Raw genomic sequence first — 26575 nt, forward strand, 5'->3', positions numbered from 1 at the left:
CCGGATCTAGATGATGTGTGCAGAGGTCGCCTCGGGATGCTGGAGATGACGAGGCAGACGTCAGAGGACCCGAGAGACACACGGTGGTCGCGGTGGAGGAGGGAGGGCGGGCCTGGCCTGGGCGGGCGGCACGGGGACAGTGGTTGGCGCCCTGGGAAGGACCCCAGGGACGTCAGGATGAGGAATTCTGGAAGCATCCGAGAAGCTCCCCTTGGAGTCCAGGGGTGAGAGCCAGGGCCTGGCCCAATGGAGCCCCAGAGGTCAGAGACTGAAGAAAGGCGGGGAGCCCGGCATGGAGCCAGGCGTGGTGGCTCACGCCTGCAATCCCAGCTCTCAGAAGAGGAGGAGGCAGGTGGGTGGTGGGTTGGAGGCCAGTGAGGGCTGTGGAGTGAGACTTAGCAGAGGAGAGGAGGATGGGGAGGAGGAGGAGGAGGAAGAGGAGGAGGAAAAGGAGGAGGAAGAAGAGGAGGAGGAAGAGAAGGAAAAGGAGAAGGAAAAAGGAGGAAGAGGAGGAGGGGAAGAGGAGGAAGAGGAGAAAGAGAAGGAGGAAGAGTCAGGGGAGGAAGAGGAGGAAGAAGAGGAGGAGGAAGAGGAAGAAGAAGAAAAGGAGTAGGAAGATGAGGAAGAGGAAGAGGAGGAGGAAGAGGAAGAGGAGGAGGAATTAGAAGAGGAAGAGGAGGAGGAGCAGGAGCAGGAGGAAGAGCAGGAGCAGGAGGAGCAGCAGCAGCAGGAGCAGGAGGAGGAGCAGCAGCAGGAGAAGGAGGAGGAGGAGCAGCAGCAGGAGAAGGAGGAGGAGGAGCAGCAGGAGGAGCAGCAGCAGGAGGAGGAGGAGGAGGAGCAGCAGCAGCAGCAGGAGGAGGAGGAGGAGGAGGAGGAGGAGGAGCAGGAGGAGGAGCAGCAGGAGGAGGAGGAGGAGCAGCAGGAGGAGGAGGAGCAGCAGGAGGAGGAGGAGCAGGAGGAGGAGGAGCAGGAGGAGGAGGAGCAGGAGGAGGAGGAGCAGCAGGAGGAGGAGGAGCAGCAGGAGGAGGAGGAAGAGCAGGAGGAGGAGGAGCAGGAGGAGGAGCAGCAGCAGCAGGAGGAGCAGCAGCAGGAGGAGCAGGAGCAGCATCAGGAGCAGGAGGATGTGGGCTCAGGCACCTGTGGAGCGGTAGAACAGCCCTCTCTAGCCCCACAGAGAAAATGGCAGGGACTCTGGATGGAACCATCCCAGGTTGGCTCCAGCAGGGCCGGGCGCTGTCCAGCGTGCTGAAACGGAACGCATCTGGCTATGAGCTTTCTCTCCCTGTCAGTTTGGGATCCCCTGGAAGCAGACCCCAAACAATGCTGCTGACTTGGGCGGGAATGCAAGGAACGTCAGGGGAGGAAGTAGGAAGAGCCCATGAAGGATGGGTTTTGTGTTTGTCTGTCATGGATTTGAACTCTGGGCCTGGGCGCTGTCCCTCAGCTCTTCAGCTCAAGGTGAGCGCTCTACCACTTGAACCACAGCACCACTTCCGGTTTTCTGGTGGTTTATTGGAGATAAGAGTCTCACGGCCTTTCCTACCATGGCTGGCTTTGAACCTCGATCCTCAGATCACAGCCTCCTGAGTAGCTAGGATGCCAGGTGTGAGCCCTGGAGCCTGCCTGAGGATGGTTTTAGTATAGTGAGAGCAGCCTTGAAGATGGCTCCCAGTTCTACATTTTCTCACTCTGGACCTCATCTTCATAATAACAATAAAACATATTTGCAAAAGAGAGATTTATGGGAGGGGGTATCCTGTTAGAACCAAGAAGGACAGATACATCAGAGGTGCTAGCGTGGGGTCTTGAGAATTAGGACAATGGCTGCATTTTGCTGCTGGTTTCCAAATGCTGTTTTTATATGCAGGTAGCTCAGGAGAGCATCACAGGAAGGGAGGGAGGACGGAAGGAAGGAAGGAGGAGGAAAGAAGGGAAAGAGTGGGCTGGCCACATGTTTGTTTGATTAATTGAAAAGGAGGACAGCATGAGAGGTGGGGGGCTCTGGCCAAGTCCTGTGACACCCTTGGTCTTCTGTTCTCTTTTACTCTTTGAGAGCTTGGTGCAGCGTCTCATGCCTGTAATCCTAGCTTGTCAGGAAGCTGAGATGTCAGAATGGAGTCTCAAAGCCAGCCTGGGCAGGAGAAGTCTTTGAGACTCTTATCCCCAATGAATTACCCAAAAGAACAACAACAACAAACCCTAGAAGTGGTGCTGTGGCTCAAGTGGTAGAGCACTAACCTTGAGCACAAAGAGGCTCAGGGTTAGCACCCAGATCCCGAGTTCAAATCCCAGGACCAACACACACACACACACACACACACACACACACACACACACACACACAGAGGTGATTCACTGATTCATTCATGATGGTGCCGGCCTGATAATTGGATCAATCCATTGATGGATTCATAATCAACTACCAGTGCTGGAAGGGAGTGAGAAGTAAGAAGCAGAGTCTGGTCAGGAGAAATAGGGCCATGTGGGCGTGGCCTGGAAATACAGGCCTTGTCCCGCCCCTTTTGCCCTCTGCTTCCTGTCCACCATGAGGTGAGCCGCTCTGGTCCTCTATGCCCAGCTGCCATGTTACTCTGCCTCACTACAGCCCAGAAACCATCGAGCCGGCCAGCCATGGACAAAAACCTTCACTCCTTTAAACTGTTTCTCTCACAGCAACACCAAGACTGACTCATACGCCCGCCTTGTTACAGGTAGCGGACAAAAATCACTTTGTCTTCCCAGTTCATGACCATTTATTGAAACGACATGCTCAACACTCTAGAAGCTTCCTCAGGTCTCTCAAGAGCCACGTTATTAAAAAGTCAGGCTTTGTTTTTGCCTTTTGGAAACCAGGTTTCACTATGTACCCAGGCAGGAATGAAAACCCATGATCCTCTGCCTCTGCCTCCTGAGAGCTGAGCTTACAGGCGTGCACTACCACACTCTGCTAAAATATAAAAAAAAAAAAAATCAAGGTTTTTTAAGGCTACTTCCTGCCGGCAAAGTCAGCCTCCAGGGAGCCTAAATCCGCATAACCTCTTTGCAAAGCAATTTGGCAACAGCTCGTAAAGCCTGAGGATGCGCACAACACACGACTCAGCAATTCCTCTCTTAGAGAAAATCGCTCACCACACAAAAAAAGAGGCAACAGCTTGATTCCAAATAGCCCAGGAAGCTGGAAGCAACTGAGCCGCATAAACATGCGATGGAATGTGCACACCGTGGATTACTATACAGCAGGGAAAATGGACGGAGAACTCATCTCGGGCTCCAAATAACTCTTACGTACAAAAGAACACGTTCTCAGAGGAACTAGCATGGAAACGTCGCGAGATGTCTTTATATAAAGACAGTGCCTCATAGCCAGCATTCTGCAGACCCGGATTCAACTGTGATTGCCTGAAAATACTTGAAAAGAATGAAGTCGCTACTAAACACAGGAGGCTTTGTCTGGTCTCCTCTCTTGCAGTGAGGGGACACTGGGAATGAGGGCTCAATTTGCATAGCAGGTTTACTCAGCCCTTCTCATTTTCCCATCACTCACCTCTCCAGCGGCTCTGGCTTCCCGGCCTCAGGGCCTTTGCACTTGCTCTTCCCTGGGCCTGACTCTTCTCCAGCTCATTGTCCATGGAGTCTTCAGCTCCCTGCTCCTCACTGCCCCACCCTGTCTCTGGCAGCCTTCACTTCATGAACACAGCTCAACTCATTTGTTCATCCAGAATTCATTCACTCACTCATTCATTCATTCACTCAGTTGATTTCCACCACTCCCATAAAGCAGGAAACTTTTTGTCTGTTTTCTTTACTGCTGAGTCTCCTGAGCTTAGAACGGGGCCCGGGACATAGTAGATGCCCATCAGCAAAGCAAGCTGGGGGTGGCTACTGAAAGCCTCTCTTCTTTACCACCTTTACCTCTGTCATGCTTTCATGGTACCAAAGATGTGCTGAGATTCCTAGCAACAGAAGAGACAATTGCCCAGGAACCTGCCAAGATCCCAAGACAGACGAAGCATTTGAGGTCCAGCAAAAATCAGCTTAGGCTCCTGAGCCTGTCATCCAGCTACTCAGGAGGCTGAGATCTGAGGATCAGGGTTCAAAGCCAGCCCAGGCAGGAAAGTTTGTGAGACTCTTATCTCCAATGAAGCACCAGAAAACCAAAGTGGTGCTGTGGCTCAAAGAGCTAGCGTTGAGTGAAAAAGGTCAGGGACAGCGCCCAGGCCCTGAGTTCAAGTCCCAGGACTGACAAAAATTTAAAAATCAACTAAGGGTCTTCAGTGAGTACCAAGGTCCTGAGAGCTGAGCAGCGTCTTCATGATAGATTGCTAGGCCCCGAGGCCTGTACCGACAGCCCGGCGTGATGTAGCTATTCTCTTCAAGCTGGGCATGGAGGCTCATGCTTGTCATTCCAGCTACTTGGGGGCAGACATCAAGAAGATTACATTTTGAGATTGGCCCAGGAAAAAAGTGAGTGAGACCCTCATCTCAACCAATAAGGTAGGTGTGGTGGCATCTGACTGTCAACCCAGCTACTAGAGAGGAAGAAGAGCATGGCCTAAGGCCAGCCCTAGCAAAAACTAAGTCTATATGAAAAAAGTCACTAAAGCAAATATTACTGGTGTGTGTGTGTGTGAAGTGGTAAGGTATCAGCCTAGCAATCACAAGCCCAGAGTTCAAACCCCAGTACTAACTGTTAAAAGGGGGAAAGGGGTTTGAAGGTGAAGACTTGAATTATTCTCACAAATGTTCTCCCAGTCAAAGCCACTGGGTCTGAGGAGAGAACTATGGGGAAAATGTCTGCCAGAGAAGAGCACAGGGGGACAGAGAAGGAGCCAATCAGCAATCGGTACATGGTGGTCATGTAAATATTGGGGTGTCACAAATGTCTGGGTAGTCATCAAGCTGGCATTTCCCTGCTTCCTTTGGTGGAGGGGTATATTGCTATGTGGTTGAATTCCAGATACTGTACAGTAGACAGGTGCACTACCACCGAGCCACACCCACCTTAGCCACACCCACCGGGTAGCCACGCCCAGCAAGTTAGCGCCTTTCCTCTGTTTAGCCCCACCCTGCTTAGTCACACACCTCGGGGCTTAGCCACGCCCCACCAGCTAGCCACGCCCCCAGCCCTATCCAATGGAATACGGACGGAAGAGATACAAGCCAATACGGACGGAAGAGATACAAGCCAATACGGAGGGAAGAGATACAAGCCAATACGGAGGGAAGAGATACAAGCCAATACGGAGGGAAGAGATACAAGCCAAATTGCTTCCCCCCAATCCTGTAGAACTTTCTTAACTCCCATCTCCCAAAATTTTCTTTCTCTTCCAACGGCTCAGTGTGGACCAATGTGGAGTTCCTGAAGCTGAGGCTGCTGGGCAGCCACAAGATGTGAGGGTAAAGGTCCCTCAATCACCGCAGGAGGAAAGATGCCAGGAAGAGCAGGTGGGAAGCCAAGTGTGTAAGTCATTGGCTATTTGGGGATCTTTTACTATAGCAGGAAGAATTCGCTTCCACGAGGTCTCTGGGAGGGGGTCTATCAATGTTCACTCTTCAACTATGGCTCATTGACTTCTGATCAAAATATTCTTTTTCTTTTTTCTTTTTGGTCAGTCCTGGGGCCTGAACTCAGGGTCTGGGCGCTGTCCCTGAGCTCTTTCACTCAAGGCTAGTGCTGTACCCCTTAAAGCTTCTGATTTTCTGATGGTTCATTGGAGATAAGAGTCTCATGGACTTTCCTGTCCAGGCTGGCTTTGAACCACGGTCCTTCAGCTTTCAGCCTCCTGAGTAGCTAAGATCACAGGTGTAAGCCACCACTGCCTGACTCAGAAAACCCTTCAAAGACACAACCTCGTCTAGATTGGCTTTCTCCATAGTCACAACCACAGCCTCTTACACACTTGAAATACAGAGGGGAAAACAATCTTCAAGCAAAAGAGAAAGGAGACTGGGTCTGGGCAATGGTCAAAGGCTTCTAATCTGGAAACCCAGAAGCTTAGGTTCAAGCCCCAGCTCCTGCTCTTACCAACTGGGCAACCTCGGGAAACATTCTCCCCCCCCCACCCTCTCTCACGCGCTCGCTCAGCTTTATCAGCGTTCAGAGGAGTATATGATATTTCCAACTCCACGGGGTTGTGAGAATTAATTAGAACGGCACGTGCCAAACACTCTGAGAGCCGCTGACTCCAGTAAGCAATGCTTTCAAAGACGAAAAGCCAGCATGGCGATGCACCGCCGGGGGACGGGAGGCGATGGTGGGAAGAAAGCAGAGAGGAGCCCAGGGGCTGGGCCTTCCCGAGTCCAGCCTGGACCACAGCGACCACCCCGGCTCCAAAGCCTGGCCATTCTTTGGTGAGATGAAGAGAAGAGGCCTTACCCCGTTAGCACCACGACAAAGTCCATCACGTTCCAGCCGTTCCTCAGGTAGGAGCCTTTGTGGAAGGCAAACCCCAGGGCGATGATCTTAATTCCAGCCTCGAAACAAAAAATTCCAATGAAATATGGTTCCGTGTCATCCTGAAAAGAGAGACCGAGGGCAAAGTGAACGTCCTGGCAGAGGGCCATGGACCCAGCTGGAGATCGGGCACCCGCCTCCCTGTTTTCTAGAAACTTCTGGAAGCTTCTAGAAAACAACCTCTTTCATTCCTATGGGCCAATCTCCCCTACCTCTCAGCCAGCTGTTGGAACTTAAGTAAGTTTCAATGTAATAAACCTCTAAATGCAATCCTGCAGTCCGACTTTCCAAGTGGCTGAGATGTTGGACAGGATATGAGTAAAACACGTCTACTGCTATAGAAAGTTCTACGGGAAAGGCGGGGCTTTCAGGGGTCACTTCTTAACATCTAGAATTCAAAGGCTTTGAGGTTGGACCCCCAACTCTGGACTTTCTCCCCGCCCCCCCTCACATGGCTGGTTCTTAGGTGGAATTCATCAGCCCAGCTCTTTGGGGTGTCCACTGGGGAATGGCACCCCTTCTCCGCTCTTCCTGCCGGCCCAGGCTCCCAGCAGACCCCCAACGCTCTGAGACCCCTGTCATCTTGACCTGCACATTCTTCTGCCTCTGGGAAGGCGATAAAGGAGGTGTCTTCCCTACTGGGGTGTTGGGAAGCCAGGAAATAAATGCTGCCAGTTACGGACAAGGACTTTAGTGCTGGCTAATAGCTCTAGAATGTTCTGCCATTTGAGCCACTGAATGTTCAATGCCTTCTAGAAACGGTTCCAGGTGTAAGGAATTCAGGACACTGAGAAGAAACTACTGGAAGTCACAAGGAACCAACCAGTTAGGAACTGGACTGGGGGAGGCTGGTGGCGGTGGTTCGCAAATGCGATCACGGTGGCCCGAGGCTGAGTGGGATTGTGGTGGAGGACGGCCTGAGCCTCGGGGCGCGCGGTGTACTCCTGAGCTCTCACTACACAGCAGGCCCAGAGGAGGACCGCAGTCTGAGGAAGCTGGCTCTGAGCAATAACTACAATGAATAAAAAACCCCCAAACCTGATGTGAAACACAACTCAAGGCAAAACGAGGTGTGGATCAAGTAGCAGAACACTTTGTCAGGTATGTAGAGAACCGCAAGACAGAAAAAGGAAAATCAAGACAAAACAAAATGCCAAAGACACTGGGCTGCTTTTTGCCACGAAAAAACGTTTCCTGCAATGTCACAGAAGCCAAGGCTGGAAGGGTTGGGGCGTGGCCTAGCGGCGGGGGCGTGGCCAGCGGTGGGAGCATGGCCAAGGCTGAAGGCTCAGTCGTTGGGGGCGTGGCCCCACAGTGGGGGTGTGGCTTTGATGTGGGGCGTGGCTCGTCCATTGGGGGCGTGGCTCAGCTTTAGTACAGGCAGCTCAGTGATGTGGGTGTGGCTTGTTGGTAGGGGCGTGGCTCTAAGGTTGAAGGCCAGCAAGAGGCCCTGAGGTCAAACCATAGTATTGCCACCAAAAACGTAAATAAAAGCTACCCAGGCGCCGGTGGCCACGCCTGTCATCCTAGCTGTTCAGGAGACTGAGATCTGGGGATCACAGTCAAAGCCAGCCCAGGTAGGAAAGTCTGCGAGACTCTGATCTCCAGCGAACCACCAAAAAGCCAGAAGTGGAGCTGTGGTTCAAGTGGTGGAGCACCAGCCTTGAGCACAAAAGCTCAGGGACGGTGCCCTGAGTTCCAGTCCCAGGACACACACACACACACACACACATCCAAATATGGAGCAGAAAAAATGGGATGTCTGTATTGGACATGAGGTCACCGATTTAATTCTGAAGACACTGCATTCGTGGGCTGTGTCTGGGCCCAGCTGACAGCGGGTCTGGCGGTGGGGGTGCGGGGGGGGGGAGCACTCACCAATCTCTCCGACATAGGCGTCTTGTCATCGTCCGGCAGGTGCTGCTCCAGAGCGAGAACGATGCAGTTCGCTATGATGGTGGCTAAGATCATATATTCAAAGGGAGTGCGCAGAATTAAGGAAAATCTCCCGGGGCGCGCCGATGGGAAGAACCCCTGTCCTGCCCACCACTGGCTTTCTCACAGAACTTGCTGGTAATAGCTGAACACGGCTGGACAGCACACGTGGGCTAATTGCACCAATCATTATTTTAAAAGCCACATCCGTCGTGGGGCTTGAACTCTGGGCCTGGGCGCTGTCCCTCAGCTCTTTAGCTCAAGGCGAGTGCTATACCACTTGCGCTACAGCACCACTTCCGGCTTTTTCTGCTTCTGTGGTGCTGAGGAATTGAACCCAGGGCCTCATGCATGCGAGGCAAGCGCTCTACCACTGAGCCACCTTCCCAGCCCCACATGGAAGTCTTTTGTGCATCGAAAATTAGAATTAGAAGCTAGAATGGCAAAGACTCATGGACATCATGACGGCCCAACTTACAACTACCCAAAGGTGGAAAGACCCAAAATAGAGCCAAATGGATGAACACATGAAATGGTCTGTCCATTGTGTGGAATAGTACTCAGCCTTGAAAAGGCCTCATCTGTAGTAGAACAGGAAGGAACCTTGGCAGCATAAAAGAAGCCGGGCCCAAAACCACAGGGTGCCATTTAGATGGAGGAAGAGTAGGGCGAAGGCTGGAGTGATGGAAGGGGAGGGGGAGGGGGAGGGGGAGGGGAAGAGGAACGAGGAGCCACTGTATCAGGCCTGAGAACTACACACACACACACACACACACACACACACACACACACACACACGGTTGCATACCAAGGGCTGTGCTAAGTACCAGGGTGCTAGTCACATTTGTTTTCTTTTCAAGTGCTTCATCAAATTCGGGACCAAAAGAATGAAGAGTGGTCTGGGCCATCATCTTAAAATGAGCTTCCAAAAACTCAGGAAGGGGAGGGAGACCGCGCCTGCGCCCTCAGCGATTCCTAGCTACTCAGGAGGCTGAGATCTGAGGATCAAGGTTCAAGGCCAGCCCGGGCAGGAAAGTCCATGAGACTCCTATCTCCAATGAACCACCAGAAAGCCGGAAGTGGCGCTGTGGCTCAGGTGGTGAGGGACAGCGCCCCGGCCCAGGCTGGGGTGCACGCATATGTGTGTGCCCCTCCCTCTTTTTCCTTTTTCTCCCCCACATCCCTGCTTCCCTTCCTCTCTTTCCCTTTTGTCTGTGTGTGTCTGTCCATCTTTCTGTCTGTCTCTCTCTTTCTCTGTTTCTGGTTCTCTCTGTCCATCCATCCATGGAGTTAGGTCTGGTGACTCATCCTATTGTATTTGTCTTCAGACAAAACACAACTTGAGGCCCCCCTCGCTGCCTCCCGGGAGCTGGGATCACAGGCGTGCGCTACCACACTGGGCTTAGGCCGGCATTCCCGATATTGTGTCCCTTTCCAGACTGGAAGAGGGAACGTGAGGCACAAATCCACCTTCCAGAAGGAAAAAGCCCACAAGCCCAGCCTAACCCAAGCCCGAATCCGAGAACACCGCAGGAACTAGCTCCATGTGGCAGGCAAGAAAACCCACCATCTTTACCCCGACTGGTGCCTCCAGCTGGAAACTGCTGACGAGGCGCTTCCCTCCCTCCCTTCCTCCCTCCTCCTCTCCCTCCCCCCTCTCTCTCTGAAAAGCAAAGCAATCCTCAGGGTAATTTGGGGACAACAGCAACATCAACAACAAAAAAGCAGCCCTGCCATGATTGACTGTGATTGGCTTCCTGACAGAGAACAAAGCCCAAAGCCGGCCTACAAATGCTGCCCTGAGTCTCATTCTGCAGCCCAGGAAATAAGACACAATATTTGTACACAGACGCAGCCCGGGGCCCTTGGCCCTGGCTCCTCACAGTGCTGCTTTGCCTCTTCCCACCCTCCCTCCCCTCCCTCCCCCCCCAAACTCAGGCCCCTTCCTAGGGCTGCGTCCAGCTGCCATCTCCGGGGGGGGGGGGGAGGGGCTTGGCCTCCTGCCCCCAAAGCGGCTGCCACGTTACTTCCGTTGCATCGGCTCTCACCGAAAGGTTCCCGGAAGCTTGCCCCTAGGGCCGGCAGCGTGCATTTATGAGCTGCATTAGCAGAATTTCAATGGATCGGGGTTGCTGCTATTTCAGACTCCCGCCCCACACACACACCAAAACCATCGATTTCAGACTCACCCCTACCGAACCTCCCTGTAGAGCAAAAAAGTTCTACAGTTGGGCCAACCGAAAGAAACTTCCCCCCACCCCCTTCCTTAGGGCGTTTCTTTCTCTTCTTCCTCGCACCACCCAGACACATTTGTAACACTTGTCTCTCACCTACAGACCCGCAAAATGTGCCCCCCCGTGGGAATAACAGATTTGGACACTCCCCCCCTCTCCCCCCCTCCACTGCCCACCAGTCCCTTTCTGATCCTTCCACACCTGACTCATTTCTAACCCCCTGGAGCGGGGCCAAAAATCAAATCCGCAGATGGGGCACGGCGGCTCACGCTTGTAATCCCAGATACTTAGGTGAGTGAGCAGGTGTGCAGCGTGACCCTGCAGGAGCCTTCCATGGGGGGGGGGGCAGCGGGTTCCAGATTCAGGCATGGGGAGGGGAAAGCTGAGAGGAACCCCTAAATCTTCATTCATGTGGAGCAACGTTGAACGGAAGCAAACTCAGAACAAAACAAAGCAAGCAAGAAAGTTCCAGCTTAATTCTAACCGTCAGGCCCAGCTCATTTAGAAAAATAAAAAAATAAAGGCTGACTCCCTCCTCTTCCCAACAGCCAGGCAGGCCCCCATCGCCCCCGCTTCTCTCCCTTTGGGTCACTCCATCCCATTCAAACACCCCAACATGCCTGGCCCGGTCCTGCCCCAGGCCCTTTGCACATGACAGTCATATTCCTGGAGGCCTCTGTGGCTCGCACCCACGTGGATACTCTCTCCTTCAGTCCCATTCGACAGTCGGGGCTCAGTCAACATCCAGGGAGCGAAGGGAGAGGCTGGCGGTAACCCCGGAGTCCTCCCCCCCCCCGGAGATGCCTCAGTCTCCCCCACCACACACACACCCTGCTCCCCCCCCCGCCCCCGCAGAGGTCACAGGTCACACTGGGTAGAGTCTGAAGGGGAGGCGATGACTTCCTCACCCAGCCTCCAGTCCCGCCCGAGCCTCCGGATTTAGAAAGCCGGCTCCAGCTCCCAGCTGAGGTAAGCACACGCTTCGGTGCGCTGAGCTCCGACTCGGCTCCTGATTGGGTTTGGAGAGAAAGCACCGACGTCAGCGGGGGCCCAGAATTACCCGCCGCCCTCCCTCCCCCTGCGGAGAGCCGCGGGGGCGGGCGGGGAGCCCGAGGCGGGAAGGGCGACCCGGCGGCCAGTCTCTGCAAGTCAGAAGCACCTGAACAAACCGTCCCGCCCGCCAGATGCGCCCCAAGAGGCCACAGGCACCCCTAGAAATGACTGGCCATGGAGTCCACCCCCTCAGCACAGCGACTCCGGGAAGCCAGGTGCCCTCTGAGGAGGCCCAGCCGGAGCCGATCGTGGCTGGAGGACAGCTCGGGCCTCCCCCGACCCCCGGAGACTCCATCTCCATCTAAACGCTGAGGAGCTCCGGGAAGAGGACGGCCGCCTCAGGCCCCGCCCTGCTCTTGGCAAAAATGGGACTTATCTAAGAGCAAAGAGCGGCGTGGCCCAAGCGGCACAGCACCTGCCGAGCCGACACCGGGCCCTGCGTTCAGACCCAGCACCCTCGAAAAGACAAAGAAGGGTGCAGATGCTTCTGTCTTTAAAAACTAGAAGTCCAGCCGGGCGCCCGTGTCGCCCCGGCCACTCAGGAGGCTGAGACCCGAGGATCGAGGTTCAAAGCCAGCCCGGACAGGAAAGGCCGCGAGACTCTGCTCTCCAAAAGCTGGAGGTGGCGCTGTGGCTCAAGTGGTAGAGCGCCCACCTTGAGCAAAAAAGCTCAGGACAGCGCCCAGGCCCTGAGTTCAAGCCCCAGGACTGGCACCAAAAAGAAAAAGATGGAGGGATGGAGGTGCGCGCCTGTAATCCTAGCACTGCAGAGGAGGCAGGAGAATCGCGAGGTCCAGGCCAATACGGATTATACAACGAGACGTTATATAAGCATAAAACATAAAATAAATACGGCCTCCTGTAGAAGCATCAGACCACAGACATCACACCTCGCCCCAGGCCCGACCACTGCAGCCATAATGCTGGGCTGGAACCCAGGGCGGAGCAACGCTGCCGGAACGCCTGGGGAAGCCCCGCCCCGCCGCGGAGCCCCGCCCCGCCCGCGGAGCCACGCCCCACACCCCGCCCGCGGAGCCACACCCCTCCCAGCAAGCCACGCCCCTGAACAGGCCACGCCCACCGGGTGGGCCACGCCCCCACCGTGGAGCTGCAATTCCCCCCCCCACACACACACACACACACAGCTCTCAATTCAATGATCAATCATTGAATGCTGGCCAGCAGCTGGCTGAGCTGACCGGTGATGACTTCCGTTTCCCCGCAACCCAGGCTAGACTAAAGCCCCATCTCTCCAGCGGCCTGAGACTCCAGCAGGAACCAGACCCCAACCAGAGCTCGGCGGGTGTTCAGCACCAGGGCCAGCGACTGTGGTCCCTGCCTGGGGATGCTTCCTCTTTTCTTTGTTTTTACTTGGTCGGTCTTGGGGCTCGAACTCAGAGCCTGGCCACTGTCCCTGAGCTATTTTGCTCAAGGCGAGTGCTCTACCCCTTTAAGCCACAGCACCATTTCTGGTCTTCTGATGGTTCATTGGAGATGAGAGTCCTTCCTTCCCCAGGCTGGCTTTGAACCACCACCCTCAGGTCCCAGCCTCTATTCCTGAGTAGCTGGGATAAACAGGCCTGAGACACCAGCGCCCGGCTGGGTCCTCCCCTAACCCCATCCAAGGAAGTTCGAGGACTGGGTTCTGAGACCAGACACCTCCTGAAAGCCACGATCTCTTGTGTCTGCCTGGAAAACTAGACCTAGTGTAGTTGAGAGAGTGACAAATTGGAGAGGGGGTTCACCTGTGCATTTAGTGATGGGGGGATGGGATGGGACACACAGGACCTTCACGTGCCAGACAAGCAATCTTCACTGAGCTATGGCCCAGTTCTTACTCATTCATTCATTCAGTTATGTGGTACTGGTGCTCTACCCTTTGAGCCACACCTCCAGCTGCTTTCTGGGTTGGGGGTCTTGCTTTCGCTCCTGATCAGTCTGGACTGTGATCTTCCTATTTGTGCGTCCTTTGTTCCACTGGGCTTCAAATGGAGTCATGAGCTTCTCTGCCCAGGCTGGCCTCGAACCACAGTCCTCTCATCTTTGCCTCCAAATTAACTAGGATTACGGGTAAGAATCACTCCATCCATCCATCCAGCTTGCTTTGTTTGCATGTGTGTGTGTGTGTGTGAGAGAGAGAGAGAGACAGAGAGACAGAGAGAGACAGAGAGAGACAGAGTCTGAGAGCTTGAACTCAGGGCCTAGGCACTGTCCCTGAGCTTTTTCACTCAAGGCTGGTGCTCTACCACTTGAGCCACAGCTCCACTTCCGGCTTTGTGCTGGGTCATTGGAGCTAAGAGTTTCACGGATTTTCCTACCCAGGATGGATTTGAACCATGAACCTTAGATCTCCACCTTCCTGAGTAGCTGGGTTCGCAGGCCTGAGCTACCAGCACCTTTCCTATTGTTTTTACCCAAGAACAGACAGTCAGCACTACAAAGCTTTTGGTTCAAAACCCATTCAAATCCTAACCTCCTGGGGTTCGAGACCTGAGCCACCCAAACCTCCCTCTGTCACCAGAGACCGCAGCGGTCAACTCTAAAGATCCTAGTGGCCCTGACTTCACAGATGAGGAAACTGAGGCCTTGAGAGGGGAGGTCAGAAGCTAGGGAGGAAAAGCCCAGAGGTGGGAAGAGAGAGCAGAGGAAAGCGAGAACCCGGGGAGCTGAGAGGCATGGGTGGGGGGGGCTGCCATGGTGTGTGTGTGTGTGTGTGTGTGTGTGTGTGTGTATGGCCTCTGGTCACTGCAGGCCTGGGAGGGGCGTGGCCGGCCGCCGGGGGTGGGCGTGGCTGTCACTTCCAGGGAGGGACAGGGGCGGGGCGAGCCTGGAGGTTGGCACAGCGCCCAGCCAGCCCTGTCCCCGGGAGGTCTGGCGGGCTGCGGAGGGGGTGCGGCTGGGGGGGGGGCACAGGCATTGTGAGCGACGCCGAGCTAACCTGGGGGGCTGGACGCGGGCTCTGGTCCAACACAGCTTGGACAGGCCGCCATTGTCCAAACGCCCTCCACGTCGATGCTGCACCTGCCTCCGGCTCCAAAGAAAAGTGGGCCCAGGTGAGGGGAGGGCTCGGCCCCACACCCACCTCCCTGGGCTTCAGGAAGGGGCTGGCCGGCATGCCCAGCCCCATGACAGCTGGCTTCCTCCTCTGCTCCCACCAGGCCCCATGGGCCCCCACGGGACCCAGAGGCAGGGCCGGTCACGGTCACGCTCAGCGCTGCCACAGGATTTAACCCCTCTGAAGACTTTAACTCCAAACCAGGCCGAGCTCAGCGGCTCACGCCTGGAATCCCAGCTACTCAGGAGGCTGAAACGTGAGGATCACACTGCCAAGCCAGCCGAGGCAAGCAAACAGTCCACAAGAAAGCCAAAAGTGGAGCTGTGGTTCAAGTGGTAGAGCGCCAGCCTTGAACAAGGAAAACTCAAGGACAGCCCCACAAATAAAATAAAATAAAAAATAATGCCAGAGCATGGGGCGGTTTCTATAAATTTCTACAAATAGGGGTTGGGTTGGGAGCTTGACACTGGATTATAACCCTCAAACTCACAGATTGGTGGAATCTCACACCTTCCATTAGTAGAGCCGGGTGATTATATTTAGCCATAAGTGACTGTGTTTCGTATTATTATTCATAAAAAGTCATTGTCAAGAATTAATATTGAGGGGCTGGGAAGGTGGCTCAGTGGTAGAGCGCTTGCCTTGCATGCAGGAGGCCCTGGGTTCGATTCCTCGCACCACATAAGCAAAAAGAAAAAAGCCGGAAGTGGTGTTGTGGCTCAAGTGGTAGAGCGCTAGCCTTGAGCTGAAGAGCTGAGGGACAGCGCCCAGGCCCAGAGTTCAAGCCCCATGACCGGACCCAAAAAAAAAAAACAAAAACAAAAAAAAAGAATTAATATTGACTATGCATTTAGATCTCCACACATAATGCATAACAATCAAATCAAAGAAGTTGCTCTGTCCCTTAAAATCATTTTTTATTAATTGCTCGTTATTCTTGTCTTCTTTTGTTGCTGTTGTTTTTTTTGTGTTGATCCTGGGTCTTGCACTCAGGACCTGGGCACTGTCTGTCCCTAAGCTTTTCGGTCCAAGGTTTGCGCTCTACCCCTTACGACACAGCCCCGCTTGTGGTGTTTTTGCTACTTAATTGGAGACAAGAGTCTCAGGGACTTTGCCTGCTCAAGCTGGCTTTCGACGTCATCCTCCACATCTCAGCCTCCTAAGTAGCTGGGATTACAGGCCTGAGCCACTGGCGCCCAACTAATTGCACATTGTTTTCAGGGGATTCCAGAAGTCCTAGAAGAGAGAATCTCTGAGCATTTGGAGCACGAAACAATGACCCATGTTGGAGGTGATGAGTATGTCCAGGGCTTGTTCTCCATCCAGATAACAATTATATAGATCAATTTAAAAAGAAAAAAAATGTCTGGGGGCTGGTGGCTCACGCCTGTCATCCTAGCTACTCAAAGAGGCTGAGAACAGAGGATCGCAGTTCAAAGCCAGCCCGGGCAGGAAAGGCTGTGAGACTCTGATCTCCAATGAACCACCAGAAAACCGGAAGTGGCGCTGTGGCTCAAGTGGTAGAGCGCTCGCCTTGAGTAAAAGAGCTGAGGGACAGCGCCCAGGCCCAGGGTTCAAGCCCCACAACTGGTTAAAAAAAAAAAAACCAGTTTGACATAGAATAAATTCCCCCATATACCAGCACCATTGGTGTGAGAATCGGGTGCTTGCAAGGAGCAGGACTGGCTCACGCTGCTACTGAAACCCCCTAATGGTCACACTGAACCCACTCCAGAACCCCGGGGGCGAGGCCGGCCAGCGACCATCTGTGACAATATGTCTACCCCGGTGAGCTGCTTTGGCAAGATCACAACCTGGCTTTTCTCACCCAACGATGCGAGCCTGGAAAGGAACAGACACGAGGGGGAGGGCAGGGAGCATGCCTCCGGTGGCTTCCAGGCCGCGCAGGCATCTCCAGAGAGCACGAGCCTCTTCCCTGAACTGCCACCATTCATTTCCTGCTTCTCTGCTTCCTCCCCAGCGCGGGCAGTGAGCTGTCCACCAAGCTAGGGCTGTTGGGTGGTTATGGCTTTATCACCTTTGAGACGAGCATGAAACGCCTATCTGCCACAGGGCCTTTGCACAGACAGTTCCCACTGTTCCCACACCCCCCTCAGCCCTCACCAGAACTGAATCCCACAAAGGGGTGAGTGAATCACCATTCCCTAGGGGAAAATACCTATCTATCAAACTACCTGTCCATCCATCCCTCCCATCTACGTGCCTATGTCTCCATCCATCCATCATCTATCTACTTAGCTACCAATAATTGATCATCTAATATCTACAGAAGTTCTCTGATTCACTCCTCAGAGAGTGATCTGGACCTGTCCCTCCTTACAGGACTTGTGGCCTTTCTAACTATCCATCCAGTCCCACTCGTTGTCTATCTGGCAGTGATGAAGGCAGTGATCCCATGGGTCATGTTTATGGCTACAATGCAGTCCCTGCTCATTTAAAATACATGGCTCAAGTCCAACACCAGCAGCTCACGCCTGTAATCCTACCTATGCAGGAGGCTGAGATATGAGGATCGTGGTTCAAAGCCAGCCTGGGGCAGAAAAGACCATGAGATTCTCTTATATCAAATGAACCCGCAAAACCCAGGCTGGAGGCCTGGCTCAAGTGGTAGAGCTCCAACCTCGAGAAACTTTGAGAGTCTGAGTTCACACAATAGTACTGGGGAAAAAAAACCTTCCCTTTTAGAAAAAAAGGCTCTACCACTTGAGCCGCTGCACCATTTCTGGCTTTTTCTGAGTAGTTTATTGGAGATCAGAGTCTCATGGACTTTCCTGCCCGGGCAGGCTTTGAAATATGATCCTCAGATCTCAGCCTCCTGAGTAGCTAGGATGACAGGCGTGAGCCACCAGCGCCCATCTGCAGAACTGGTTTTACGATACCAAAGAAAACAAGCCACAAAGGAAAAGTTGTCTAAATTCAGCACAGTAAACAAAAAAAGTGCTGTTGATCAAGTGCATTCTTAGAAAGAAAGAAAACTCAGCCCAGAGGAGATGTTACACAGCCTGAAATGAGTGACAAAGGGCTCATTACCACCATATGTAAAGATCACCTACAAATCAATACGCGAAAAAATGAAAGCCTAGCTAGCAATCCACTCGGAATTCTTGAAGCTGGAGCAGCAGCACTGAATGAAATGATGTACAGATACATAGCTACACATACATACGTATTTCCCTGCTTCTAAGCGGGGATTGCAAACTATAAGGTCCCAATGCAAACCCAGCAACACAAGTGAGAAAAGCCAGGATGAAAACAAAGGTGGCCACGTCAAATTTGCTGACAGGGTTGTGGAGCCACCAGAATGCCGCGGGCAGCTGAGCAGGAACGTGGGGTCGTGCCAGTGCTCAGGACTGTGTCTTTCGTTTTTGGTCAGTCTTAGGGCTTGAACTCTGGGCCTGGGTGCTGTCCCTCAGCTCTTCAGCTCAAGGCGAGCGCTCCACCACTTGGGCCACAGCGCCACTTCCGGTTTTCTGGTGGTTTACTGGAGATAGGAGTCTCACAGACTTTCCTGCCTGGGCTGGCTTTGAGCCACGATCCTCAGATCTCAGCCTCTTGAGTAGCTAGGATGACAGGCTTAGCAAGCCCCCCCTCCTCGCCCCCTCCGTGCTTGGATCAGGGAAGTATTTAGTCAAGTTGAACATGCACAAAACGTCATGGTCAGCAATCTCACACAGAGGAGGCAAACCTCCATTGACACCAGCAATGAGGGTCTCCCCAGACTTAAGGAACCCATTCGTTCAGCCTCCACGAACAAGAACTTGACCATGAACAGGCTCCAAGGCCCTGCAGTCAATGAGAACCACTGAGTCAGACACAAAACAACCCCACGGCGGAATTCCATCCCCAGGCAACTGGGTAGCTGCTGTTTATTCTTCCTCCCTCTGTCTTCCTTTCTGTCGGCCTGTCTACGCTGTGTCTCAGTGTCTGTCTGACTCTATTTCTCTATGGTGCACGCACACACACACACACACACACACACACATCAACAATTTTTTGTCGGATAGGATCATGCAGTGTATCTCAGGCTGTCCTTGAACTCACAGCTTTCTGCCTTTCTCACCCCACTGCTGGGATTACAGGCATGCACTACCATGCCGGTCCTCTACCGTGCCTCCCTCGCCCTCCTTCCCCCCTTCTCTCCCCCTCCTTACCTCCCTCTCTCCCTCCCCCCCTCCCCTCCCTCCCTCTCTCTCCCCCCCACCCTAATACATTTTTATCAAGTGATCAAAACAACGTCTGAAGCAGGAGGGCCGGGAGCGGGCCGCCCCCGGCGGCGCACGGCCTCCACGCCGGGCCTCCTGCCCAGCTCCTGTGCCCAGGAAGCCGCGGGGCCTCGCGGGGCCTCGGCCGCCTGCGGCTCTCGCCCCTCATTAGCTCCACTATCAAAGAGTCCCAGCGCCGCGACTTGTAGGCCTCATTTATTAAACATTTACCGGGGAGACACCCAGCTGGGCTGAGCCTCTGGTCGGTGGCAGCGCCGCGCGCGGAACACGGCGCCCGCTGCTCGGATCAGCGAGGATCCGCGGGGCCCCGCGGGCGCCAGGCGCTTCCAAGCCACGCGGGTAGATAAACGCACTCGGGAGAAATGGGTCACAAGGGCTGGTGAGCCTGGGGTCCCTCGGGGTGGAGGAAACACGCTGGGATTCAATGGCTGCGCCCCGAACGCGCCAAACACCGCCAAACGGAATATGGGAAGCAGAAGAAAGTAGGTGGGGGCGTGGCTAGGAGGCGGTGGGCGTGGCTTGTGGGGTGGGCATGGCTGTTTTTGAGAGGTTGTGGATCTGGCGGGAGGCGTGGTTTGTGGTGGGTGTGGCTCAGCGATGGGGCCAGGGGTTCCTTGGTGGGGGCGTGGCTGTCTGGAGGCGTGGCTAGCACGGGGGCGTGGCTGTCGTGGGGGCGTGGCTGGTGGAAGAGCATTTGCCTGGGTTCCATCCTCAGCACCACACACACACCAGGAAAAATGGAGCCTTGCGCCGCCACGCGCATGCCGCCTCGGCTTTCTTTTCTTCCGCCTTGTTTTGATGGGTGCGGCTGGGAGGGACCCCAGGGCCTCGGGCATGCTAGGCAAGCCCGCTACCCCCGAGTTCTACCTCCAGCCTTCCTTTTTTAAAAAAAAAATGAGGAAAATAAAAAGCTCACATCAAAACTCGCTTTAAACAGGAGCTGAGCTCCAGCTATTAGCCGCCAGACCATTGACCTCTACTCTGAAAACGAGCACTCATTCACAAAGGGAGCGCTGACTGCCCCGGCCAGGCACTGGGCTCAGCACTCCGGATTGTCAAACCACTGATTCATCACAGACAGCAGGGAGGTGCCGGCAGGCCCTGAGACACATAGAGGAGGAGCCTGCAGCCCACAGAGGGCAAGTGGCTCACCCAGAGGTCACACAGCTCCTATGATAAACCACCTACTCACTACCCAATGATCTCTCCAACCTGAGCTAAACATTAGAGAGCCCAGAGGAATTGATGCTATAAAGGTCAGGCAGCGTGGTACACACCTATAACCCCAGCACTTAGGAGCCTATGGTAGATGGATGGATGGACCTATGGATAAACAGATAAGTGAGTGGATGGATGGATGGATGAACTAGGTAGATGGATGAATGGGTGGATGGATGTTAGATGGATGGAGAATGGATAGATAGATAGAGAATAGATGGGTGAATGGATGGGTATATGGATAGATAGATGAATCAATAGATAGGTAGATGAATGGATGGATGGACAGGTGTGTAGGTAGGTGGATGGATGGGCATGAGGATGTACAGATGAGTGAGTAGATGGATGGATGGATAGAGTAGGATGATGGATAGATGGAGTAGGTAGATGGATTAATAGAAACTGATGGATAGATGATAGATGGAGGGAGGGATGGGTGGGTTGGTGGGTGGATGGATATTTGGATAGATAGGTGAATGGGGAGATGGATAGTTGGATGAATGGATGGATGTGTAGGTAGATGGATGGATGGGCATGTGGATGAACAGATGAGTGAGTGGATGGATGGATGGATGGATGGGTGGGTGGGTGGGTGGATGGAAAGGTAGATGGTGATGGGTGTTAAGCCCTGAGTATGGGGATGGAGGGCAGCATTCATCATGCCAAGAGCCTAGAGAAAGTGAGGCATGCCTTCAGAACCAGGTGACAGGAGGAGGAGGAAGAGGAGGAGGAGGACGAGGACGAGGAGGAGGAGGAGGAGGACGAGGACGAGGAGGAGGGGGAGGGGGGAAGAGGGGGAGGAGGAGGAGGAGGAGGAGGTGGAGGGGAGGAGGAGGAGGAAGAGGAGGAAGGGAACGGGAGCAGTGGCAGCTTTTATGACAACACTTCCAACTCCAGCTGAGATTGCCTTCCATACACTCATCTATATTTATATCAACGAATCTGTCTGTAGCAGGCTTGTTGTTGAGCGTGTAGGATCTAAAGTTCACAGAAAACTGACTTCGACACCCAGCTAGGAAGACAAACTGTAAATTAAATTTAAGTCACCCCCAAAACCCTACATCCACCCACTCCCCTCAAAGAAATTCCAGGCCATGCTGACATCAGGGATTTCACCACACGGGGCTGAATAACTCCTTCGTCTGCGGGCTGCCCCCGGGCCTTGGCAGATGCTTTAAATACCCCCTGCTTCCTACCCCACTAGGTGTCAGTATCTCCTTACCCTCCCCCCAATCCGGCATTCGTGACTACCAAAAATGGCTTCAAACTTTTGCCAAAAGTTTCCCTCAGGAACAGAAAAAAAAAAAAAAAAGAAAAAAAAAATCACCACCACCACCTCCAGTTTTCAAATGTAACTGTGCAGCAGGGAACCCAGGAATGTTGCGAATTGATGATCTTTGGCCATTGTCAGCAATTCTCACAATCTACCTGGCTTCTGGGGGAAAGAAAATCCCTTCCTAGACTCCGAAAGCACTAAGAACAGTTTGTAGCTGTACAGAGACCAGGTTTCTGTCCTGAAAAGCAAAATCAGGACCTAGGACAGCGCCTCGTCCGCTATGGCAGCCACAGGGGGTACAATACCATCAGGTACGAATGGTATCTGGGTTCTGGGTTGTTACCACCAATCCATACAGCACCGGCGTGTGAATTTCAACAAGGCATCCTTTGTCAGGATGTCAGGGTCATCTGCCACAAAGGGTCACAATAAAGACCCCTGAGCTGCCCTCCGTTCCCGTACTGCGATAATAAACACACAGCTCTCTGATGCCCATGAGGTGTTAATGGGGTGCTTTGGGGCAGTGTACAGCCTGAGCAACTGCACAGGGCAGCACTGGTATGTTCCCAGAGGCGTGAGTGGCAGAAAGGAACGAGATGAAACACATGAAAATGTTTTCAGGGGCTGGGAAGGTGGCTCAGTGGTAGAGCGCTTGCCTCGCATGCATGAGGTCCTGGGTTCGATTCCTCAGCACCACATAAGCAGAAAAAGCCAGAAGTGGCGCTGTGGCTCAAGTGGTAGAACGCTCACCTTGAGCTAAAGAGCTGAGGGACAGCGCCCAGGCCCAGAGTTCAAGCCCCATGACACACACAAAAAATAAAAAGGAAGAGAGGCTCCTTACAGGGCCAGCTTTGAACAACAGTGCTTCAGGCATGAGAAGAGCTAAGGCCAACACCTTGAGAAGCAAATGAGCTGTCTTAGCGCAAAGAGCAGAGAATGGGAGGGGTTGAACACCAAACAGGGACCAGATCCACCCATCTGCCCATCATCCATCCATCTAGCTGCCCATCCACCCACCTATCCATTATCCATCATCCACCCATCCCTCTACACATCCAACCACCCATCATCCATCTATCCACCTATCCATCCATCCACTGACCATCTATCCATCCATCTACCCATCCAACCATTCATCATCCATCCATCCACCCACCCATCCATCATCCGTTCATCACCATTCATCAACCCACCTGTCCATCTACCCATCCACCCACCTATCCATCATCCATCATTCATCCACCCGTCCATCCATCTGTTCATCCATGTGTCCAGACATCCATCCTTTCTCCCAGAATGCCAGGGAGAGAGAATAGAAGTGATGGCAACCAACCAAATGCAGGGGTGTGGGTGCATGGGAATCATCTAACCTCTGGCTGGTGTATAAACATCCCAAGTGTGTGCCCAGTGTGCCTGGCAGACAGCTATCCACCATGATTTGCTTACTATTTGACTCACCCACACAGAGGAAACTCAAAGAAATCCCACTTCCAGTCCCAGTGCTGAAACAAACCAAAAACAAGGTGTCTCCAAAATTGTAATAGGAGTTGTCAAAAACGCTGTTTTCTTCACCATTATCCAATTAAATATTCAAGCAAGACACAGCTTAGGGAGAGCTGAGGGATAGAAGCAGAAATCCCTGTCTTCTACCTCCAGGAAATGCTAACTAGAGGTGTTTGGCAAAACATGCAATCCTGCTGGCGTCCATAAAAGCAGGTGGCATTTAATAGTCACTGGGAAAGGCACCACAGGGCCGGAAGCAGAGACACTTGATCATCCCCAAGTCAATAAGAACCCCAGAAGTCCAAGGGAAAAGCCAAGCACTCACCTCCACCCAGGGTACCCAACTCCCTTCTTCCCACCTGTCTGCTTTCCAATCTAACCAGGGTCAGCCTGTCTACTTATCTATGCCCACATATCCACCCGTACACCAGCCCATCCAAACACTCACCATCCATCTACCCATTGGTCCACACACCTCTCCAGCCAGCAGCCAGTTCATTTAGTCATCTACCTATCCTCACCCAATCTCCCAGCCACCAAATATTCATCTATCCTATCCCCCTCTCATCCATCTTCCTTCATCCCACCCATCCTTCAGTCCACCAGTCCATCTGTCCATGAATCCATCTGTCCATCCATCCCTGCATGCAATCATTCACCCATCTAATCATCTATTCATCCATCCATCCATCCACCCACTATCTATCCAATCACCCATCCATCTAATCATCTGTCCATCCATCCATTCAATCATCCATTCACCTAATCATCTGTCCATCCATACATCCATCCATCCCTGCATTCAATCATCCATCCACCTAATCATCTGTCCATCCATACATCCATCTATCCCTGCATGCAATCATCCATCCACTTAATCATCTGTCCATCCATACATCCATCTACTTGCACTCATCTACCCAGTCTTCATCCATCCACCTACCCGCTCTCTCAAGAGAGAGAGAGAAGGAGAAAAAGCATAGGAAGGGGCAGGGCCACACACTTCAAAAGCCTACCATGAGACCTAGTCACTTCTTTTGTTTTGATATGCTAAAAATGGAAGAGGGAAGGGATGGCTAGGCAAGCTCTTTATCATGGAGCCAGGGCCCTGCTGCTGAGCCATGCCCCCTAACACTGAGCCATGCCCATTAATGGTGAGCTTAATGCAAGCCAATACAAGAGGTGTATGTTCATACAGCATGTAGCTGGTGTCTCTGAAGTGCTAACAAGTCTACTGACTCAGCTTCATTCAAGTGAATACCCTGACTTCACTAATTCATTCACAAATTATTGACTCACACACTCTCACTCTTCACAGTAGCTAAACAACAACAACAACAACCAAGAAACATCCCAAATGCACATCATTCGGGAAAGCTGACACATAAATGTTTGAGTCATCCCAGAATATTATACAGCACTGAAAAATAGAAATGACCGGCAGCTACACTTAAAAAAAAAAACCCAAACTCTCAGAAGCATAAAATGGAGTACAACAAAAAAGTACAGAGAAGAAGAAAAAATCAGATGCATATTATTAAAGGATATTGAAGAACTACCTAATCATTCTCTCATCAAATAGAAACGTAAAGCCGAGCACTGGTGGTTCACACCTGTAATCCTAGCTACTCTGGAGGCTGAGCCAGCTCTGGTAGGAAAGTCCATGAGACTCTTATGGCCACTTACTTAGCAAAAAGCCAGAAGTGGAGCTGTGACTCAAGTGGTAGAGCACCAGCCTTGAGTGACAAGGCTCAGGGACAGTGGCCCAGGCCTTGAGTTACATGTCATTTGTGGGTCTAGGCAGAGACAGGCAGCTTCTTAGAGAAGTCAGGCATTTGGGGATTAGAGATGGGGTCACTAATTAACACCAGGTGTAACCACCACGCACCTATAAGAAAGAACCAGGAGTCTCCCAGGCTGAGCAGAAGACAAAGCCACATGCTGGGAAGTGAACTTGGGGCCTCACACTTGCTAGGCAGGTGGGTGCTCTCCAACTGAGCCACAACTCCAACTAGTGTTGCTTTAGTTACTTTTTGGGGGAGGTCCGGTCATGGGGCCTGAACTCTGGCCCTGGGCGCTGTCCCTCAGCTCTTCAGCTCAAGGCTAGCGCTCTACCACTTTAGCCACAGCACCACTTCCAGCTTTTTTCTTTTTGTTTATGTGGTGCTGAAGAATCGAACCCAGAGCCTCATGCATGCAAGGCAAGTTCTCTACCCCTGAGCCACCTTCCCAGCCCACTTTAGTAACTTTTTAAGCAAGCTAGGCTGGCTATGCATTCACTACAATCCATCTCTAGTTCCTTCAGACCAGGGGTGGCAGGAGTGCACCACTGTGCTTGGTTTATGAATTAGGATGGGTCCTCAACCATTTTCTGCACATACCGTCAGGGAATCCGCATCCTCCTGCCTCCCATCTCCCAAGGAGCTGGGATTTCAGGCATACACTAATGCACCTAGCCCCTGACATCAGAACTCGATCTGCATGCAATCACACATTTTACTTCATAGTGCTAGGATCACTTTCGCTCTTGTCAGCTGCTTTTAGGAAGCTTTAAAAGAGCAGGAAATTTTTCCCCCAGTGAAAGGTCAGGGCAAGAACTGTGGCCTTCCTCGTGGGTTTGCTGCAAACTTAATAAAAATAGTTCACTAAAACATTGGGTTAGAATTTGCTCAGATTTCTTTTTTAAAGGGGGAGAAGGTGGGAAAGCCAACTAGTTCTGCCTTTTCCTGGACAGGGTCCCCTGATGCTGGCCAGGCAGTGGACTGAACCCCTGTCCTCTCTCAGGGATTAGAAACTAATGGCTTAAACCAGGGACCAGAGGCTCACGCCTGTCATCCTAGCTACTCAGGAGCCTGAGATCTGAAAGCCCATGAAACTCTTTTTTTTTTTTTTTTTGGTCAGTCATGGGGCTTGGACTCTGGGCCTGGGCGCTGTCCCTCAGCTCTTCAGCTCAAGGCGAGCGCTCTACCACTTGAGCCACAGCACCACTTCTGGCTTTTTCTGCTTGTGGTGCTAAGGAATCGAACCCAGGGCCTTATGCATGTGAGGCAAGCGCTCTATCACTGAGCCACCTTCCCAGACGTGGTGAGATACTTTTCTCCAATAAATCACCAGAAAACTGGAAGTGATGCTGTGGCTCAAGTGGTAGAGCACTAGCCTTGAGCTGAAGAGCTGAGGGACAGCGCCCAGGCCCACAGTTCAATCCCCATGACGGAGAGAGAGAGGGAGGGAGGGAGGGAGGGAGGGAGGGAGGGAAGGAGAGAGAGAGAGAGAGAAGGAGAGAGAGAGGGAAAGAGGGAAAAAGAGAAAGAAAGAAAGAAAGAAAGAAAGAAAGAAAGAAAGAAAGAAAGAAAGAAAGAAAGAAAGAAAGAAGGGAGGGAGGGAGGGAGGGAGGGAGGGAAGGGAGGAAATAAGTAATGGCTTAGAGTTGCTTCTCTGTGTGTGCCGACACTAAGACTTGAACTCAGGGCCTCATACTCTTATGTGACTTTTTAGCTCAAAACTGATCCACAGCTCCACTATGGTTTTTTGCTTATTCATTGGAGATAAGACTTTCCTGCCCAGGCTGGGTTTGAACTGAGATGCTCCAATCTCAGCCTCCTG

The 26575-nt window shown here is 52.8% G+C and overlaps 1 protein-coding gene across 1 annotated transcript in view; it reads right to left on the reverse strand.

Annotated features, from left to right (window-relative positions):
- The window catches only part of Cacna1a (calcium channel, voltage-dependent, P/Q type, alpha 1A subunit), a 155787-nt gene that overhangs the window by 123256 nt on the left and 5956 nt on the right, over positions 1–26575 (reverse strand). The window contains exons 2-3 of the mRNA XM_013034189.1: positions 8333–8438; positions 6377–6516 (exon numbers count right to left, since the gene is read on the reverse strand). Of these exons, the coding sequence (XP_012889643.1) occupies positions 6377–6516; positions 8333–8438 (246 nt within the window). The remainder of the gene's footprint in view (positions 1–6376; positions 6517–8332; positions 8439–26575) is intronic.

Source organism: Dipodomys ordii, unplaced genomic scaffold, assembly GCF_000151885.1.
Source record: "Dipodomys ordii isolate 6190 unplaced genomic scaffold, Dord_2.0 Scaffold184, whole genome shotgun sequence".
In the NCBI taxonomy this organism is placed as follows: domain Eukaryota; kingdom Metazoa; phylum Chordata; class Mammalia; order Rodentia; family Heteromyidae; genus Dipodomys; species Dipodomys ordii.